Source organism: Eretmochelys imbricata, chromosome 6 (assembly GCF_965152235.1).
Source record: "Eretmochelys imbricata isolate rEreImb1 chromosome 6, rEreImb1.hap1, whole genome shotgun sequence".
NCBI lineage: Eukaryota > Metazoa > Chordata > Testudines > Cheloniidae > Eretmochelys > Eretmochelys imbricata.
The window spans coordinates 127,494,332-127,513,783 of record NC_135577.1 but is presented as its reverse complement, the minus strand read 5'-3'; the positions used below and the strand labels follow the sequence as shown (position 1 = coordinate 127,513,783).

At 40.1% G+C, this 19,452-nt stretch overlaps 1 protein-coding gene across 3 annotated transcripts in view; it reads right to left on the bottom strand.

Moving 5' to 3' along the window:
* The window catches only part of SOS2 (SOS Ras/Rho guanine nucleotide exchange factor 2), a 113,683-nt gene that overhangs the window by 1,908 nt on the left and 92,323 nt on the right, over nucleotides 1-19,452 (bottom strand). For 2 of the 3 annotated variants that reach the window (XM_077819684.1, XM_077819685.1), the window contains 9 exons: nucleotides 19,061-19,280; nucleotides 17,829-17,948; nucleotides 17,292-17,454; nucleotides 15,053-15,170; nucleotides 14,106-14,278; nucleotides 11,950-12,066; nucleotides 7,530-7,791; nucleotides 5,514-5,555; nucleotides 441-550 (listed from right to left, as the gene is read on the bottom strand). In XM_077819684.1, the coding sequence (XP_077675810.1) occupies nucleotides 441-550; nucleotides 5,514-5,555; nucleotides 7,530-7,791; nucleotides 11,950-12,066; nucleotides 14,106-14,278; nucleotides 15,053-15,170; nucleotides 17,292-17,454; nucleotides 17,829-17,948; nucleotides 19,061-19,280 (1,325 nt within the window). Of the gene's footprint in view, nucleotides 1-440; nucleotides 551-1,973; nucleotides 2,045-5,513; nucleotides 5,556-7,529; nucleotides 7,792-11,949; nucleotides 12,067-14,105; nucleotides 14,279-15,052; nucleotides 15,171-17,291; nucleotides 17,455-17,828; nucleotides 17,949-19,060; nucleotides 19,281-19,452 lie in introns of those variants that run through there. The other variant, XM_077819686.1, reaches the window with a different exon arrangement.

The window sequence follows — 19,452 nt, the reverse complement described above, 5'->3', positions numbered from 1 at the left end:
GCAAAACATCAGGTTGAGAGCACTGACTACGAGAAAAGAATTGTTACAAACCTGGTGGTAAGAGTTTTCCCCTAAGATTAAAATCATTCTAATATGTATACACGCCCACACAATAAAGAGTAATGCATCATAGTGTACTGTGTTCATATAGTTTATTTGCAGAATAATTATGCTACTTCATCGTGTATTATGACTAGTATTGCCAAGTATTTTGTAACACTAATGAAGTCTTATTAATATGAAACCGCATTTCAGCTCTCTGCTATTAAGTTTTTACTAAGAAGTGGGGAAAACAGAGTAAGGGTGCTGGCTGTTCTGTAAGATTTATTAGGTTTGAAGATTAATAATGTGTACATGTCAAAGACCAATGTTTCATAAAGCTTATCAAATCCATCAACACATTTACTAACAAGATGATTTAATAACATGAGCACAATCACCTTAGAGTTAGCAGCATCCTGATCAAACTTTTTGCGTGGAGGAAGTGGAGGAGGAACCAGAGGCTCTTCACTTAGTTTATGTATACTACCACATGAACTGAAGAAAGATTCTAAAAAGAGATAAGGAGAGTTTCAGGTGGTGCACAATACAGTAAAGTCAAACATTCTGAAATTTGTTTAGACAAAACTAGAAGTAAACTAACAAACAGATTCTTACGGACACAAGGTGGGCGAAGTAATATCTTTTATTGAACCAACTTCTGTTGGTGAGAGAAGCTGATCCAAAAAGATATGACCTCACCCACCTTGTCTCTCCAATATCCTGGGACCAACATGGCTACAACAACGCTGCATAAAACAGATTCTTGGTATTCAGTGGCATCCCTAATTGTTCAGCCCAGCTGAAGGAAGTTACTTTACCAGTCATTTTTGTAATTATACACTGAATTTCACAAAGCAGACTTCTGTATGAAGTACAATATATACTCGTACGGTAGGTAATAAGCAACATTAAATGCCTCAATTTGACAGTCTTCCTATTCTCTCTGTATTTAGAAGATGAAAAAATGAAGGCCTGATAAAAGACAGAAGACAATGAAACCGTTTCAGTTCGAGGCTTTTTCATGAGGAAGAATTCATTGTCTTTAACTGGAAGCATACAGTGGTGTATGTGGTTTTGGCATATGTTTAAATCAAAAACTGGCATGGAAAACATCCTTCTTCTCTCCAAAGAGTGATTACACGTGCGCACTGGGAGTTTACAGGGCTACTTATGGAATGTAACAGCAGTTCTGTTGCAATCCCACAGCAGAAAAAATGGCAGAGCAGACAAAAATAGTACATAAGACCCCAACTGTTACAACTTCTTTCATCCCCTTCAAAAGTTTCCAACCTTTTTCCCTTTGGAGGAAAAAAAAGGGATATTTAAGACTTGTTCAGAAAAATATTAAATGTTAGGCATTTAAATAAAAAAAACACTGGCTCTTGCTATAGCTTGTTTCTTTTCCATTTATGTGCATGATGCAGATCAGAATATTAAGTGATTTGTCTTCCCAATTTCTTACTGTATTCTACAATTCTGGATTTTCATAAAATCAAATGGCAAATAAAAACGCCTGCTTTTATTCAAGAGTGGCAGCACTGTTCTCAGGTGTATATCAGATGTACTAAGAGTGGGGTGGGAGGAGGTATTGTTTCATGGTCTTTGTGTATATAATGTCTTCTGCAGTTTCCACAGTATGCATCCGATGAAGTGAGCTGTAGCTCATGAAAACTTATGCTCAAATAAATTGGTTAGTCTCTAAGGTGCCACAAGTACTCTTTTTCTTTTTGCGAATACAGACTAACACGGCTGTTACTCTGAAACCTGTCATTATGCAAGGCACTGCATTTAGCCATATGGAGTGGAAATCTATCAACTGCATGAAAAAACTTGTACAGATACAGACAGACATCATCTTCCTTTCCAAATGCAAAGAGATGGACATCATACCAAAAGGACTGAAGGTAAAAAATCCATTACAATCTACATACCACACAGAGTATGCTGACAGCTTGTGCCACACGCTCTCAAAGAAACTGCGGAATCACCTGATCAACATCCTCTACAGCAAACAGGGAAAGATTAAGAATGAGCTCTCAAAAATGGATACTCTCATAAAAAACCAACCTTCCACACAAACTTCTTAGTGGCTGGAATTTACTAAAACTAGACAAGCCATTTACAACGCACACTTTCCTTCTCTACAAAAGAAAAAGGACACTAAACTTTCTAAATTACTACATGCTACAAGGGGCCACAGCAATGGTTCCCTCAACCCACCCAGCAATATTGTTAACCTATCCAACTATACCCTCAGCCCAGCAGAAGCAGCTATCCTATCTCGGGGCCTCTCCTTCTGCCCCTTCACCCTCACAAACATGATACAGTTCTGTGGTGACCCAGAATCCTATTTTCGACGTCTCCGACTCAAGGAATATTTCCAAAATACCTCTGAACAACATACTAATCCACAGAGGCCTCCCTACCAACATTACAAAAAGAAGGATTCTAGCTGGACTCCTCCTGAAGGTCGAAACAGCAGACTGGACTTCTACACAGAGTGCTTCCGCCGACGTGCACGGGCTGAAATTGTGGAAAAGCAGCATCAATTGCCCCATAACCTCAGCCGTGCAGAACACAATGCCATCCACAGCCTCAGAAACAACTCTGACATCATAATCAAAAAGGCTGACAAAGGAGGTGCTGTTGTCATCATGAATAGGTCGGAATATGAACAAGAGGCTGCTCGGCAGCTCTCCAACACCACTTTCTACAAGCCATTACCCTCTGATCCCACTGAGAGTTACCAAAAGCAACTACAGCATTTGCTCAAGAAACTTCCTGAAAAGCACAAGATCAAATCCGCACAGACACACCCCTGGAACCCCGACCTGGGATATTCTGTCTACTACCCAAGATCCATAAAACTGGAAATCCTGGGCGCCCCATCATCTCAGGTATTGGCACCCTGACAGCAGGATTGTCTCACCATGTAGACTCCCTCTTCAGGCCCTACTCTACCAGCACTCCCAGCTACCTTCGAGACACCACTGACTTCCTGAGGAAACTACAATCCATCAGTGATCTTCCTGATAACACCATCCTGGCCACTATGGATGTAGAAGCCCTCTACACCAACATTCCACACAAAGATGGACTAACAAGCCGTCAAGAACACTATTCCCGATAATGTCACGGCTAACCTGGTGGCTGAACTTTGTGACTTTGTCCTTACCCATAACTATTTTACATTTGGGGACAATGTATACCTTCAGATCAGCGGCACTGCTATGGGTACCCACATGGCCCCACAGTATGCCAACATTTTTATGGCTGACTTAGAACAACGCTTCCTCAGCTCTCGTCCCCTAACGCCCCTACTCTACTTGCGCTATATTGATGACATCATCATCATCTGGACCCATGGAAAAGAAGCCCTTGAGGAATTCCACCATGATTTCAACAATTTCCATCCCACCATCAACCTCAGCCTGGTCCAGTCCACACAAGAGATCCACTTCCTGGACACTACAGTGCTAATAAACGATGGTCACATACACACCACCCTATACCAGAAACCTACTGACCGCTATTCCTACCTACATGCCTCCAGCTTTCACCCTGACCACACCACATGATCCATCGTCTACAGCCAAGCTCTGCGATACAACCGCATTTGCTCCAACCCCTCAGACAGAGACAAACACCTACAAGATCTCTATCAAGCATTCTTACAACTACAATACCCACCTGCGGAAGTGAAGAAACAGATTGATAGAGCCAGAAGAGTTCCCAGAAGTCACCTACTACAGGACAGGCCTAACAAAGAAAATAACAGAACGCCACTAGCCGTCACCTTCAGCCCCCAACTAAAACCCCTCCAACGCATTATTAAGAATCTACAACCTATCCTGAAGGACGACCCAACACTCTTACAAATCTTGGGAGACAGCCCCCCAACCTGAAGCAGATACTCACCAACAACCACATACCACACAACAGAACCACTAACCCAGGAACCTATCCTTGCAACAAAGCCCGTTGCCAACTGTGCCCACATATCTATTCAGGGGACACCATCACAGAGCCTAATAACATCAGCCACACTATCAGAGGCTCATTCATCTGCACATCCACCAATGTGATATATGCCATCATGTGCCAGCAATGCCCCTCTGCCATGTACATTGGTCAAACTGGACAGTCTCAACGTAAAAGAATAAATGGACACAAATCAGATGTCAAGAATTATAACATTCATAAACCAGTCAGAGAACACTTCAATCTCCCTGGTCACGCAATTCCAGACATGAAGGTCGCTATCTTACAACAAAAAACTTCAAATCCAGACTCCAGCGAGAAACTGCTGAATTGGAATTCATTTGCAAATTGGATACTATTAATTTAGGCTTACATAGAGACTGGGAGTGGCTAAGTCATTATGCATGGTAGCCTGTTTCCCCTTGTTTTTTCCTACCCCCCTCCCCCGACGTTCTGGTTAAACTTGGATTTATGCTGGAAATGGCCCACCTTGATTATCATACACATTGTAAGGAGAGTGGTCAGTTTGGATGAGCTATTACCGGCAGGAGAGTGAGTTGGTGTGGGTGTGGGTGTGTGAGAAGACCTGGATTTGTGCTGGAAATGGCCCACCTTGATTATCGTGCACATGGTAGGGAGAGTGGTCACTTTGGATAAGCTATTACCAGCAGAAGAGTGAGTTTGTGTGTGTGTGTTTTGGGGGGGGGGTGGGTGAGAAAATCTGGATTTGCGCTGGAAATGGCCCACCTTGATTATCATACACATTGTAAAGAGAGTCGTTACTTTGGATGGGCTGTTACCAGCAGGAGAGCGAGTGTGTGTGCGTGGGGGGGGGGGGGGGGGCGCGGAGGGTGAGAAAACCTGGATTTGTGCTGGAAATGGCCCAACTTGATTATCATACACATTGTAAGGAGAGTGATCACTTTAGATAAGCTATTACCAGCAGGAGAGTGGGGTGGGAGGAGGTATTGTTTCATGGTCTCTGTGTATATAATGTCTTCTGCAGTTTCCACAGTATGCATCCGATGAAGTGATCTGTAGCTCACGAAAGCTTATGCTCAAATAAATTGGTTAGTCTCTAACGTGCCACAAGTACTCCTTTTCTTTTTGCGAATACAGACTAACACGGCTGTTACTCTGAAACACGTGAATACAGTGTCAGATCGCCACACACAGCATGGAAAGCACCTTTTCTCTCCCTAATAGCAGAGCAAATACTTGCATGAGATTTTAATGCCAACCACCATAGTATCTAGTTACTTTATCTGTGCAGTTAGCCAGTCTGTAGGCTCAAACCCAAGCAGTCCTTAGATTTTATGTCTATGCTCTACTTAAAGTGAAAAAACCCTTGCATTTTTTTTTAATTAGCTAGTCTAACATTTTATACCTTTATTATGAGAGTTTCATTATTCTTAGGCTCATATGGTACACATGTACATTTAGAAAACGGAAAGAATTTATTGACAAACTGCAGGAGTCAGGGTACTCACTTGACTGAGGCAAATGGACAGGAGCAAAGATGCTATTGTTACCTAATAAAATGAAAAAATCAGAAAAGAAATTTTGCCACCAAAACAGTGTTCCCCCCTCCCTTTATCTAGTTATAAAACATCCCAAAGACCAGTATGTGCTGGGCTGTATCTTTAAAATACCTCTGCTGTACTATCAGATCTAGTGTTGAAACAAGGTACATTCTACTATGTAAATATTTTTTGGCCAAAAACTTTGAAAGTTATTTTGAAGAATATATGGCTTTTTAAACAATATTAATAAAATGTTATAGTTAAGAACATACTGCATAGTAGAAACTTAGGTAATTACAACTGAATTTTGACACCAACATCAACCACCCTGAGTCACCTTTTACCTACAGGCTGGAGAGCCTCACTATTTTCCACATGAAACACAAGTTTGTCATGTAATCCCCTTTCTCGTGTTTAGCTTTATGGTGATATGCGAACATAACTCTTATCCTTCCATCCCAGTCCATGCAATATGTACTGAGAGGGTATCACAGGGTAGTTGTTGTATCCTTTGGATCCTAGCACCCAAATCTGTCGACAGGTGAACAACCGTGAATGGTCAACTGGCCACTGACAGTGCAACACAGAGCAACCAGATTGAGAGGGGAGGGGAAGCACCAGGGCGGACTTCACTCCAGCGCAGATGACAAACACACAATCTATGCACTACTTAAAAGTCCTACTTTAACCCTCAAAATAAGGCCTAAGTGGTGCATAGGACATGTGCTGACCTTCTGTATAGGAGTTAATTTCACCCGAATGCTCTTCACCCTCATCAGGCAGTCATAGGACTGAACTGAATGGGCAAGTAGCATTCTCCCAGAGACAACCACTTCCGTGGCTGTGCCTGAGACAGCTGGTTTAAGAGGGGGGAGGAAAAGGCAGAGAGCTAACGTTCTTTTGTGAACAACACTAGATGTTGACTTTCATTATGTACTTGGTGCATAGCTTCTACAGGCGAGGAGTGCGGTAGAAACACAGTTCGTTCAATAGTGCTGATGAAGAAGGTACAAGCTCTGCTGGCTGAGCTCGTAACTTCCATGAACACTCACATTTCCTTTTGTGGGAGAAAGGGAAAACATTACAGGCCTGTGTTTGGAACAAGTTTCCCCAAGTGTAACCTCAGCAGCTGGCAACCACCGTATACCATTTTAGGCCTCTCTGAAGTTTTAAGGACCCATCTTCCTGTGCCACTCCCAGCAGTAACAGACTCTGCTGAAAAGGTGCTCGTGGGTTTCAACTTTTTAATGGAATTCAGGGTTGCTCTATTTTCTCAATTGCCCCCATCCCCTCTCTTAAGAAAGCCTTCCAATTTATTTCCAAAGCAAAAAAATATATATATATCCCATCACTATCAAAATCCAGTAGAGTTTCTTCTATAAATGAGACTTGCTTTGGCATTATAATAAAGATGATTGGCCATCTTAAAGAGCAGCACATTCTTGTTGGTGCCCCTTCTTTCAACACCAGCATCCCTCGTGACACCAGTGTCGCCCCTTTGCCAGACAGTACTAGATACCTGGCTATGTCTAAGCAGAAGCAATCAGTGACACAGAGTCTGGATATAACTTGATTTACACACACACACTCTCTCTCTCTCTCACTCTCCTGGAACAGAAAGACAACACCTTCTTTCAGGAATTACAGCCCAACATCCTTGCCTGGCTCCCAAGAAGCAACTATGCCTCAAGAATTGACCCTATCAAGCCCAAGGCAAAAAGCAAACTCTCCTGTTACTTGTACAGCTCTATACAGGACCTTGTAAAAACCAAGAACTAACACCACCAAGTGCATTTCTTCCAAGACTAAAGGACTGCATGCAACTAGAAAAAGAACATAGAAAGAAGACTCCGTTTAACAGCACCACCTGGTGTCACCTGCCATAGCAAAACATTTTTTAAGGAACAAGAGCCGAGGCAGAGGTGGAGGTGGAATATCAAATGAAAAAACCCCAAGTAAATATAAAATATATTATATACATACCATAAGAACTGTTGAGATCAATATCTAAAAATACACTAAGTTCTGAAGAGGCAGACACGGGTGGAGTAGATGGCGTATTCGGAGAAGTCGGGGCCGATACTGCTGACTCGTGCTCTGCTTCAGTAATTCTACTGAAACTTATTTTACATGGTTCCCTTTCCAGTGGCGTTGGGTGACCACGCAAGGTGCCAGAGGTGGAACCATGTCTGCCAGTATTGGGCCTTATTCCAGGAGATTTTAGAGGGTATGTTGTTTTCCTAGGCTAAAGGAAGTAATCATGATTAATATTACAAGTATTTAGTACAGTAAACTGATAGTAAAAATGCCAACCCACTAACCGATATTTGAGGGGGAAAAAAAGGAATTGAGTACAATACTCCGAACAAAAATCATAATTTTGTTTAATGGTAGATGATTTTTCTAACAGGTCTAAGTTTATAACAGGTCTCTCACTGTTTTTTTAAAAGTTACTCTTTATGGGGTTTTAATAAAATTGTGAAAACTGGCTCTGCTCAAGAAATCTTCCTTTCAATAATTCCAAAGAATTGTTAGTCTGGAGTTTCAGATGTGTGTCAATCAGGACAAACCATGGGAGTCAGCAAGTGGTTTCCTAAGGGATCTCTTTTGCAGACTCTAGTCAGAAGGAGCCAGAGTACAGGGGCAGTCAAATCACCTCACAGTAAGAGTGACGTGACATTCCTATTGCTTATACTGTAGAAATTCACCAGGCCCTTACCCACATGCATAGATCCAAGAGTCGGAATCCCATGAGATGGGAATCTTTAAAGAAAAAAACTATTCTTATTCATTTTTATATACTCTGGTGTCTGATTCTGTCTCTGGTATATGATTTAGTCCATATACAATTCTTACGCATAAGAGTGACAGGTGCGGCTGATATGACATTGCAGTCAAAAGAAGCATGAATTAATCTGAATTGCACTTAATTCTAATAAAACACAGATAAACATTGATTATCTGAAAGGTACCTAACGTTCTTATATCACATCCACCAGGGTGGTATCAGAGTGCCTCCAGAACACGTGGCTAACTGGAATTTCAGATAAACAAAACTCAATTCTACAAGAAATGGAGGTTACTGACTTGTAACTGAAGGTTCTTCAAGATGCGTGGTTCCAGTGTGCCTGAGATCAGAGATTGCTAGCAAGTAGTGTCCATTGGTCCGCACCCACACAGATGTTCTCCTTGTGCTCCAACTGAAGGTATAAGAGGCGGGACGGACAGATGCTTCTTCAGTTCCTCTCATCACCAATCAGAAGAATTTGAAGAAGATGGAAAGGGTAGGGTAGGGTAATGGAACAGAGACAGGGACTCCACATCTCAGAGCATCACCAGTTACAGGTCAATATACTTTAGTCTTCGAGTGCTGGTCCCTATGTGTATTCCATATGTGAGCGATTGATAAGCAGTAGTTAAACAGGAGGGGTCGGGATGCAGTAGGTATAGATGGTTGTAATCCTGCAGTTCCACCACCTACATCTGCAGAGGAGGCTTGAACTAATGCATAATGTTTCGTGAACGTATAGCCACTCTACAGATGTTCCATACAGATACACCTCTCAAAGGGATGCGGCTGTGGTTGCTTGTGCTCTAGTGAAATGGGCTGTCACCTCATCTGGAGGAGGAATAGAATGATGCAGCCGGAGATTCATTCAGTCTCTGAGCAGATAATGTCTGCCCTCATGACTGTTCTGCTACAGCAACAAATAAGCTTGATGATTTTCTAATCGATTTCATCCTTTGCAGGTAGAACGCCAGCGCTCATCTGATGTCCAGAGAGTGAAGTCTTCTCTCCTCACTGGAAGCATAAGCTTTGGGTAACAATACCGTTAAGCGGATAGGTTGATTTATGTGAAACTCAAATTACTTTTGGGACAAATTTTGGGTGAAGGTGAAGGAAAATGAAGTGTCCTACTGGAGGATGGAAGGCACTGATTGCTGCTAGATGAACTGCAGGAGAACTATGAAAAGCCCTGAAGTTTTCAGGGACAGGATAACCCTCCTGTTTTGGACTATCTGCAGATTCTGGAGGACCGATTACATTGTGCCCAGGAAGAGAAGCTTCCATTTATCCAGATAACATGTTCTGCTGTACTCTTTCCTTCTTTGGTTGAGAATAAAGAACAATCTCCAAGCATGAACATTCTAGATCTGATGCCCATCCAAACACCAGGCTGTAAGGTGAAGGGGCCCTGGGTTGGGATACTTGTTGTTGCTGTTCTTCCAAGGTAGTAGATACATGAAGAGTTGGATGCTGATGAGAAGATGGGCCGACATTCACAGAATGACCAGAAATGTCCAGAGCCTCCAAACTTCTCCAAAGAGAGTGCCAGTTCTTGTTCAACTACCAGACCTATCGGAACCAATGGGTGAAAGCTCCTGCCTATGAACTGAGGAGGGGAACGTTCCCGTCTCCTCGAGGTAGTTTCCTCCTATGTTATCTCATTTTTCATGTTCAAAAAAGAACAGACTATGAATAAGAAAAGGTGAAGATATCCTCCCACGAAGTGTAAGTTTAGGTTCGTCTCAAGAGTCTGGGGCAATCCAGTAATTGGGACCGATGAATGGAGCGCAACCACAGTCGTCATGGACAGCAGGTCAGGGACAGGATGGTAGCACCAAAGTGTCTACTCAGTAGCTCTTAAATGGGGTTGGCAGGTGCCAATCCATATGCTTAAGAATTGGCATTGATGTCAGTACCAGCAGATCCTCTCTCTTTTGTGCCTTGCCCTCATAGTCAGAAAGTTTAAGTGAGCTTAAATCTTTAGGAACTGTTTGTGAGGACTCACTGGACTTGGACAGCCAGAGAAGGATCCCTTCTCTCAGAAAAACACCTGGAAGAAAAATCTGTCCTTATGCTTTGAGTGCCCCTGACTCTCATGAGAAGCCCGGTATGGCAACTCTTTGGGCTCAGCAGTTCTGGCTTCCTCTCCTGTGCTTGTTGGGACACTGCTCGTTGGTTGAGGCCAATGTACAGTTGGGTCTCCCTGGCCTGGATCAGATGGCGATCTCATAACATCTTACAGAAAAGTCTCTCTCAGACAGAGCTCTAATGTCTCACAGTTTTGAAGGAAAATGAGCAACAAATACTGCATTTAGCTGAGACGTGTGCCTCTCCCATATAACAGAGGCAGTGTTGGTGCTCGTTGCTCACAGAGAAGGAAAACGGGGGGAAGGGGGGGGCAGGAGATGCAGTTCTTAAATCTAGGACTCTGGGCATAATCTCTGTCCATGAGAAGAGACTCCCTGAGGTGGGGAGAAAGTATATTATCAAATACACTAAGATTAAAACTCTAACTACACTAGAATACTAAAAACTATTTATAATATATTTACAGGTTTGAAGAAGAATGAAGCATGAAGAAAATCTGTGGACAATGAGAATTCAGACTCAGGCCATGTGACGGTAAAAAGGAACTGGAGTGGTGGTAGTTTGCACTGCCCTTTATATCCTCATTTGGAGCGCACGGAGAACCACCGATCAAAACTCTCCAATCTCTGGCACATGGTGCACATGTGTACACACATGTGGAATACCCACAGGGACCATGTTTTTAAGGTGGCATTACTTTAGCAGCACTTCACCTGATTCTCTTGGTGGATGAGAAGTATAACCTTAATCACCCTTAAGACACAAAAACTGTTAACTGCTTTATGGTTCTCTTACCCCAAGAAGAAGAAAAAGGCACTCCTGATTTGCCAAGAGTTACAGCAAAGATAATGACATAATAGTAAGTTTTCTATGAGGCAAAATATCATTGTGAAAAATCACTTCACGCTTCAGCAGCTGTTATTTTAAAAATAAAATGTTAATTAAAATGACAAACTAATCAACACTATCTGGCTTTACAAGAAGATTGTACCTCATTTTAAATTGCATAGTATATTTCAGTTCAGCACTAAAGTGAAGAGTATTTCCATTTAGCTCTGAAAGTGAACTTTATTTTTGAAAATATTCCTCTGAATGTCAGAGAAAAATATACCAATTAACATTTATTTCAAAATGCTCTTACAAAGGTCTCTCCCTTTTATTTTATGCACGTTTTTCCACATTCTGAAATTAAAAGCGTCTCATAATGCTATCAAGCCATTTTACAAGTTCTAAAGAGAAGAACTACACAGCATAAAATCAAACTTTTAAAGCTATTCTTTCCAATATTTTATTGTAAAAACACAATTTGCCTATAAAGCCAAAAGATGTGTATTTTAGGAACTAAAATTATCTCTAAAACAAAAAAATCTAACAGTTTCGGAATAAAAAGTCTTGTGACAAAAACGCAAGAAACATCTATAATTTCAAAGGAAGTAAACATACATTATTAATAGTAATATTCATATTCCTTTATTAAAGTATTAGTAGATTTAAAATACTTTAAAAAATTACAAGAAAAAGACTTACAAATCTAGGTGGCTGCTTGCAGTTTCGAGGTTCAATTTCTAATGATTTGTTGAACAAGTAGTCTGTAAACTCTTTTTCTGGTGAATTTCCCATAGGATTGAGATTTTCAAAGAACCGCTAAAATGAGGTAAACAAGTTTCAATAAATAATTTTATATGATCTTAACATATGCATATATAGAAAATACAAAACTGTTCAATGAAATCTTAACATTTCACTGGCTGCATGCAGCGTTTATACTACTGTTAACTCATTCCTGGAAAAATACACCAACAAGTCCTGACGCAAATGACAGTAAAAAAACATACAAGTTAATGATAATTAGGCTTGGAAGGATTAGAATTTTACCGGTAAATGTCAATTTCAGCACACACACACACACACCAACCAACACAAAATATTTCCATTGATGATAATCAAAATTTACATACAGGCAGAGCAGGAAAAACGCTGCTTGCAAACTTAAAGAGTTTGATTTGAGGATATTTATTTTGTATATTTTGACATGTAATGTTGACAATTTGTGTTTTAAGGGTTATAAACTTAACTTTTTGAATCTCAGCAGCTTCATGACATAATTTTTGTCTGACCTCACCTATTCTGACACTCCACCCATATTTTCCTGCAACTGTGAAAATTTAAAAAGATAAAAGTCTAAAAAAGGCTTAAAATAAACATCAATATTATCTGTCAAAATTATAAAAATTGAATCCTGCCTAGTCTAATGATAAAATTTACTGACTAAAGGAATTATTTTAAATCACACGAACTGCGTTATTTTAAATGTAACAATATTCTGTAAAATGCTTGTAGTTATGTAGATGATTTACCAAGTATCTCAATGCAGTCACCAAGATCTCCCAGTTCCTTCATTTTCAAACACATTCTTTTTTTTTTTTTTTTTTACCATCATCAGTACTTATAACCTATAACTTACGATTACTATATTTCTGTCTTTTCTTGATTTGTTTTCAAAATATTCCAATGCTCCTCTTCATAATTTTAAAATCACTTAACCATTTTCCAGAATTGTTCTCAATAATGAACAGCACAATACAAAGAATGCCGTCACGCAGCTGCAGCTTTTGGAGTGGCCAGAACCCGCACACATTATTTCAGGTGAGAGCATATTGTTGATTTAAATAATGGCATTTTGATATTTTCAGTATTGTTCTCATTCCTTATGCAGCCTAACACTGTGTTGCTTCTTTGACTGGTGCTGTAAACTGAGCAGACATATTTATTGAATTGCCCACAAAAGAGCTGAGGAGTTGAGGAGCACAATTAATTAACTGAGTGGTTACAGTTACTTAACAACCCATCACTGAGTATAAGTAGTTTAAATTATTCCTTCCAACAAGCATTGCCTTACATATGACAACAATAATTTAATCTGGTATCACTTTGCTCATTCACCTTGCTTTAAGTCTTTCTGGTGTTCTTCAATATTATCGATTGTGAGGCTAATCTAATTCTGTGTCATCTGCAAATCGTGCCACTTAACTGTTCACCCCCTTTACAATTCATGAATATATTACAGACTGCTCGTAGTGAAGAGCCTAGAGAAAACTATTGTTCACCTTTTGTCAGTTGAAAGATGACCATTTATTCCTACTTATTGTTTTCCTTCATTTACTTTCAAATCCATAACTACTTGCCCTATGACTATTTAACTTTCTTAGTAGCCTCTTGTCAGAAACCTTGTCAAATGAGTTTTGGATTAATTGGATACATACAAAGGATTCTAATATATCACACCAGCACAGTTTTTCTTCACAGAAACTGTTAGTTTCTCATCATATATTCATATTGTTTTATAACTATTTTCTTCCTCTTGCTCTAATCCTATTCACCCCCTCCAGCTAGAGAAGTATAGCAATAGCAAAAACAAGGAGTATCTGTTGTATAGTAGTGAGCAGATGAGATATATGTGATGAACTACATTAAGGATTTGGAATTAACGTATGCTTTGGTGCACCTTCTTTTCTTTGCCAATTATGGTTATTGTGATATTAAGGCAATCACCCCCACACCTACCACTACCCCAGCAAGAATATCAGTAGAGTATCTGCCACATATCTTTTTTTTTTTATATGTACACACACACATGCACACACATACATAAAGTATACGCCTATTGTATTTGTTTTGATTACCCGTATTTCTGGTTCTATCCGTAAACAGTAAGGTTGGTTTTGATACTGCTGAATTTCGCCTGTAATTTCAGCCACTTTTCTCCTCTTACTGAAGTTGATTAACTCTTTCCCTTGTCTTTTAAGAAAGTCTGGATTCCCTTCTTCTGTCTTCAGAATATTTGTTAGATAGATTCCTAGTATATATATACATATATAAAAAAAGAATTTTGATTTTCACATTTCATCCCAACTCCTGTTTTCATTTTTTCTGATAAATGCCAGCAAAGAAATCCTCACCATAAAAAGAGAGCAAATCATTTCCTTCAATGCACCAATACTGAATTAATCAGAAAGAGGAAATGAGCTATGCATTCTCTCTGAAAACTAAATATATTATAGAAGGAACAAGTTTTATCTGCTTATACTGAGGTCATGGTCCGTAGGTCACATGCCAGCATGCTTGGGTCACCCAGAAAGGAACAGTGTCAAGAATGTGAGATAAAATTAAAGTTGAAGAGAAACCCTATTTTATTTTCATTGGAACTTGAGTCTGCATACAACAGCTATATCCATGAAAACCAAATTTACAGAAAATATATTGCAAAGGAATACTAAAGCTTCTGAGGCAAATAACTAGCAAAAAAAGCAGTAATCACAGCCTCTACAAAATTGTTCTTGAAAACACACGAATTTTATAGTGTACCAAGAGAACAACAAACATTTAATATTTACACAAAATGCAAACACTGTGTAACTGAGGTTACTGACTTTAACTATTCACAAACACTAATGTTAAAAATCTAATAAATCAAAAGTTATGCATATCACAAAGGCAATTCTTCAGAGTACAGAATGTAATACCTTAAAAAAACTCAAAGCATTTGCGACATCTTAATTTGCTGCTCATTTTAACGTTAAAAGAAAGCCAACATCAAGAACCTTATCTCCAACCCCGTAGTGTAACTTACCAAAGAAAGGCACGCAGGGTGGGTTGATTGACTTGAGTTTAGCTAGGTATTTCTTAAAGTGATCTTGACTTAGCTCTACTGCTTCATCCAAAACTTTCTTTTTTCTCTCCTGTAATGCCTAATTTATTGAAGAGGAAACAAAGCAACAATGTGTCTTTTGCATGGTTTGGTTAGTGAAAATATGGTACCTTCATACTTGTATTATCTATCTATAAATTAACAAAACCTTGTTTCTCACAATATTTGAATTTAAGTGTTTTTAAATGGTTTCCAATGTACTACTACATCAACTGTCCCTGACTCTATGGCTTAAAACTTGCCGATGAAACCCCCAGTGGAGACGCAGCTATGCTGACAAAAGGGGGCTTCTGCCAACATAGCTAATGTTGTCTACCGGCAAAAAAAAAAAGTTTGTCAGCATATGCTGCTTCTGTACCAGGGGACTATTCCAGCATAAACTCTGTAGTGTATACATAGCCCTAAGAGGCATCACGTGGAAGTGTCAAACTACTGTAAATACAGACAGTTATTTTCACTTCACTTCCATCAATTTACAAAAATAATCCCAACTGTTTTAAGTATGACTTATTTCAAATCTAAACAAATCAAATTTAGTTATGAGCATCTAGCACTGATACTAGTAAAAATATTTTTCTACATACAACACAGACTCCATCCTTACTGTGCAAAACTGTCTTCTGAACTTCAATAGTCTATTTCGGTGGAATTTATTAGTTTACTGAACACTCATTTTCAGTGAAAAAGTAACCATTTACACTTTTTCCTCCTAAACCCACCAATGTTCCCCAATGTTTAAACTTTTCTCCAGAATCTGCTAAAACTGGCCTCCGATTCTTGTACACTTACTCTGACCAAAATACAGGAAAGCATCCCCATTTGGGAAAGCAAAGCTTAAAAACTGCGTTCCTTGATAGCAATGTTCTTAAGTACGTGCTTAAGTTCTTTCCTGAGCATTAAACGCTCTGTAAATGTTCAAACCTATGCATGGATCATCCTTGGTCAGCAAAAGAAGAAAGGGGTCACCCACACCTCTGACAGTTTCTCTTCCCTGCCCGCTAGCTGGAATTCTGCAGCTCCCAGACAGCATTCAAGGTACAGTAAAAGTTTATAACCGGTATGCCAGGGAAACAGGGTGCTGGTAAATAAAAAATGCCGGTTCATTCAGAGGGAGAGCTTTGAAGTGCAGGGTGGGGTGGGGTAGTGGAGTGCAGGGCAGGGGTGTGAGGAGCTGCAGGGCAGGGACTCTGGGAGGGAGTTTGGGTTTGGGCATGTGAGGGGGTGCTCATCTCCGGTGGCTCCCTGTCCCTGCTGCTCCTGGACGAGGTGCAGCCAGGTGGCTCTGCAAGCACACGCTGCCTCTGTTTACAGGCGCCGCCTCCCATAGCTCCCATCGGCCATAGTTCCCAAGCTCCTAGTAGGGACCCCCCAGCTCCCTGCCTCCTGGGACAACGGGGGAACCCCCCAGCTCGTGGCAGGAGGCAGCAGCAAACCCCCAGCTCCCTACCACCACGGGCAGCGGTGGGGGAAACCCCCGAGTTCTCTGCCACCCGGGGCAGCAGGGGACTCCTCCAGCTCCCTGCCACCGGGGATGGCACTGTGGGGAACCCTGAGCTCCCAGCAGGAGGCAGCGGGGGAACTCCTGAGCTCCCTGCTGCTGTGGCAGCTCCTGGTCCCCGTGGGTGGTGGGGAACCCCGAGCTCCCAGCCCAAGCAGGCAGTGGGGGATGCCTGGAGCTGCAGGTGGTACCCCGCAGCCACCAGCTGCTACAGACAGCACCTAGTTCCTGCAGCTGTCCCGCATGAAGTAGTATGGGGATCCGCTGATCCCCATTTTGTCTGGGATATTTTTAGTAAAAGTTAGGGACAGGCCACGGCTTCCATGAATTTTTCTGTTTTGCCCGTGACCTGTCCGTGACTTTTACTAAAGTATCCGTGACAAAATCTTAGCCTTAGTTATGACATTCAATCATTACTGTGCTGGATTTGAGCTGGCAAGCTACAGGTGAAAGACTCCAGATGCCATTACAAATCCCCTGTGGCACCCAGGACCCTTAATATGCTACTTATGATAACATTCCTCACGAGTGTTTCACATTACACTTACAAAGTAAGTAACTGTAAAATAACAGTGTTTATTAAAAAAAAATGGTATAGGATTTGTTTTTCTTGATTCTGGTTAGTCTCTTAAGAAGGATGCACAAGTCACTCAGAAGACTTACCTCAAATGTATGATCTAGTCTGTACACTGACACAGAATTCATCGCACTGACTATCTCCAACACACCATTGAAATTATTCAACTCTTGAAAAACCTGCAGGATTTCGATTATCCTACTTAACACAGCCACTCGCTCCTCAAAATTCTCTGTTTCCACAATGCACCTAGTCAAGAAACGTGGTATTAGGAAATATTGGAATTAAAAAATTCACGTTGCTAGGCACTGAAATCTACTGTTTAGTCATCATAAAGAACAGGAGTTCAAAATGAAGACCATTACCCTACGCTTCTCAGTGTTTTCACCGAAATAGGCAGTTTAAAACTTAAAAGGAGGAGGCTGCCTTGCAGATTTTTGGTTTTGTCCTGTACTGTGCCAAGCACAAAATCAACGCTTAACTAAGGTAGTGATTACTGGAATACACAACAACTATTTTATAATTCAAAATAAAGGAATCTCCTTTAAACTGTAAGAAAACCTGAGCGATCCCCGAACTTCAACTTGATTCCATGGCAGTACGTTAACATCCCCAGTACTTACTTTTCAAACCAAAGAGTAAGATTTGTAGTGTGCCGAATCATTTTTAATAGATTTGGGGAGTTAATTTCCTTATCTTCTTTAGTCCACACACTCCCAACAAGTTCAGACGGCTGCACTGCCCTATTGAAAGAAAATGTTAAGTATGAGGCAAAGGAATGTTTGATACTTAATGTTCTTATGTTCCATGTTTGCAGTAGAAGACTTATTACATATTTCTTCCCCTTACTTGTGACATGACATTTGGTACAGATTATTCAATATAATCCATTATGGAACAGTCATTCAAAATAATTACTGGACTGGTATTTCAACACGCACGCTAATGGACTCTGGAAAACGCCAGTCTCTGTTAAAAGAACATCAGTAATGTATTTTCAGATTAGAAAATTACTAAGGACTCAGTTTTGTCTTCTGAAGGAAGAAATAAGCATCCTGAACAAAGAAAACTTCTCGTTATCTAACGGGTAAACATGAGTAATGTGTTGCTGAAATGGGGATCAACAAACCCTATAAAAGCCTGATTGATGTGCAAAAAGAAATATTTTATTAGAAATCCTTCTGCCATTGTAGCATGCAAACCTTTCAAAAATCCCAGTTTAAATACCTTAGTTTTTATGAGGGCCCCTAGAGAATAAAGTTATTTTTAGAATGCTACAAGCATTTTTTATAAGATACCCCCAAACTTTTATTTTGAGAATTCACATATTATGTCCCAGTTATGTTTTAGTGTTGTCTACTCATTTTAGTGTCCTAATTATTTACCGTACAAGTCTGGTTATGTTGACACAAGTCTAATATGTTGATGGATAAACACTTTGGTATAGGACAGAAGGTGAGCAAACCTTACTTGGCATATCATAAAAGAGAAGAATATACTTCAGGCTGATTCTACAAATTAAAGATTTTTTTCTTGCTAAAGCTGAATGCAATTTGATTAACTCAACATTTCAATTACAAATGAAAGTCAAATATAGGGGAGGTATTAAAAGTGACTGCAGAGAGCATTATCATTTCCCATTACGAACCCGTAAAATGGGATTACATATGGCAACGAGCCCTTTTTTTATTTTTACAAATAAAAGGAACATACTTTTAGATTTCCATATTAATCCTGCTAGTTTTCTCCTGTCAGAAAAGGAAATTCATGCTTCTGACTAGTGCAAACAGTGTGACTTATGGAGCTAACAAAAAGCTAACTAACTAAGGAACACACACATTTTTTGAATAACTACCTGTAGAGATCAGATTCTAGAAGTGTTAGCTGACGAGCAATTTCTATTGGGTGTAGTGTCATCAGGTCCATCTCAAACTGTCCAAGATGGCAAATATGCCATTCAATTGGAGGAGGCTGGCTCTCAAAGGTAATGTTATGACTAATTCCATTTGCTTGACATTGTTTTTTTCTTTTGATAATTTTAGCAATGGATTCTACCCACTTCTTCATGGATTTGCCTGTAAAAAACAACATTAAAAATGTTCATATTAATGGTTTAACAGCTTTTTCAAATGGTAATTTTGTTAGATGTACACTTCTGCTTGTTAACTAGTAGAATGATGTGAAATAAGGATAGCATTCAGTACCTAAAGAAAAGATTAACAAATTTGTTTAAATTTTATAGAATGG